General features: G+C 39.5%; 1 protein-coding gene across 1 annotated transcript; it reads left to right on the top strand.

Annotated features, from left to right (window-relative positions):
- Positions 1 to 312: 312 nt before the first annotated feature.
- Positions 313 to 1074, top strand: LOC121963668 (general transcription factor II-I repeat domain-containing protein 1-like; the record flags this gene model as incomplete). The annotated part of the gene is made up of 2 exons (XM_042513940.1): positions 313 to 395; positions 891 to 1074. Coding segments are annotated over exons 1-2 (236 nt in total), but the record flags the coding sequence as incomplete, so codon positions are not given.
- Between the last annotated feature and the right edge of the window lie 43 nt (positions 1075 to 1117).

Below are 1117 nucleotides of genomic sequence, written 5' to 3'. Positions count from 1 at the left end.
CAAAAAAAAACACTTAAACTCAAAATTATTAAAAGAAGATAAAAAAACACCCCCAAACAAAAATAAAAGAAAAATAGAAAAACACCTCAAAAACTCAAAACTACTTTAAAAAAGCAGAAAAAAATCTCAATTTGTAATGTAACTAAAGCTGTCAGATAAATGTAATGAAGTAAAAGGAAGTGACATGAAGAAAATACTCAAGTAAAGGACAAGTACCTCAAATTCATACTTAACGACAGTACTTGAGTAAACCTACTTAGTTACATTCCACCAGCGTTGGGTGTAAATGTTTTTCATGTGTTTGACTCGTTCAGCAGGGAGTTTGGTGGAGGACATTGGTGAAATGATTCTTCAGCTTCGGAGACAAGTGGAGAGCCTCTTCAGCATTAAGTACGGTAAGCCACCTGTAGCCGCGCAGTTTCACCCTCGTTCATACGAGGGCACCAAGTTATGTCAGGCCCGTTAATTTTGCAGTAAGACTTTAATCTCCTCCGTCATGTACACACCCTTTACCAGTGTACAGCAAGTGCAAAGTTAAGCTTTTTTAGTCTCTTGAAATATTAATATAGTAACATTTAAGTTTCTTAAATATTTTAACGTGTCAGAATTAGTCTGATAAATGTGGGGCAAATCGGACGGGATGAAAAAGATGATCCTTATTTCATGTAAGAGGAGTTTAAGTAAAGCCGTACAAGGCTTTAGTATTTTGGACGTGGGGTTACTGTTATTTTGAATTACTGTATGAAGGAAACAGCTGGTGGAAACCATCATATGACTCTAAAGGTGAGCACGGTGGTGCCTGTGAACAAGATTAAAGCAGAATAGTGTTTGCTTTTACTTTTATTAACAAACTAGCAACCAGTGATCTTTTTCCGTCTCCTCGTCCTCAGCTGAGGCTCTGGGCCTGCCTGAACCAGCCAAGGTGCCCTACTCCAAGTTCCAGATGTACCCGGAGGATCTGAGCGTCACCGGGCTGCCCGAGGGAATCTCCCTCCGAAGGCCCAACTGTTTTGGAGCGGCCAAACTGCGCAAGATCTTAGCTGCTAGCAGCCAGATTCAGTTTGTCATCAAAAGGTGAGAGCACATTTTATTTAGGTAACAAATTATTTATTATTAT

Source organism: Plectropomus leopardus, unplaced genomic scaffold (assembly GCF_008729295.1).
Source record: "Plectropomus leopardus isolate mb unplaced genomic scaffold, YSFRI_Pleo_2.0 unplaced_scaffold12054, whole genome shotgun sequence".
NCBI classification, from domain to species: domain Eukaryota; kingdom Metazoa; phylum Chordata; class Actinopteri; order Perciformes; family Serranidae; genus Plectropomus; species Plectropomus leopardus.
Note: the sequence above shows the minus strand (reverse complement) of the source record. Positions and strands in the feature narration are given on the sequence as shown.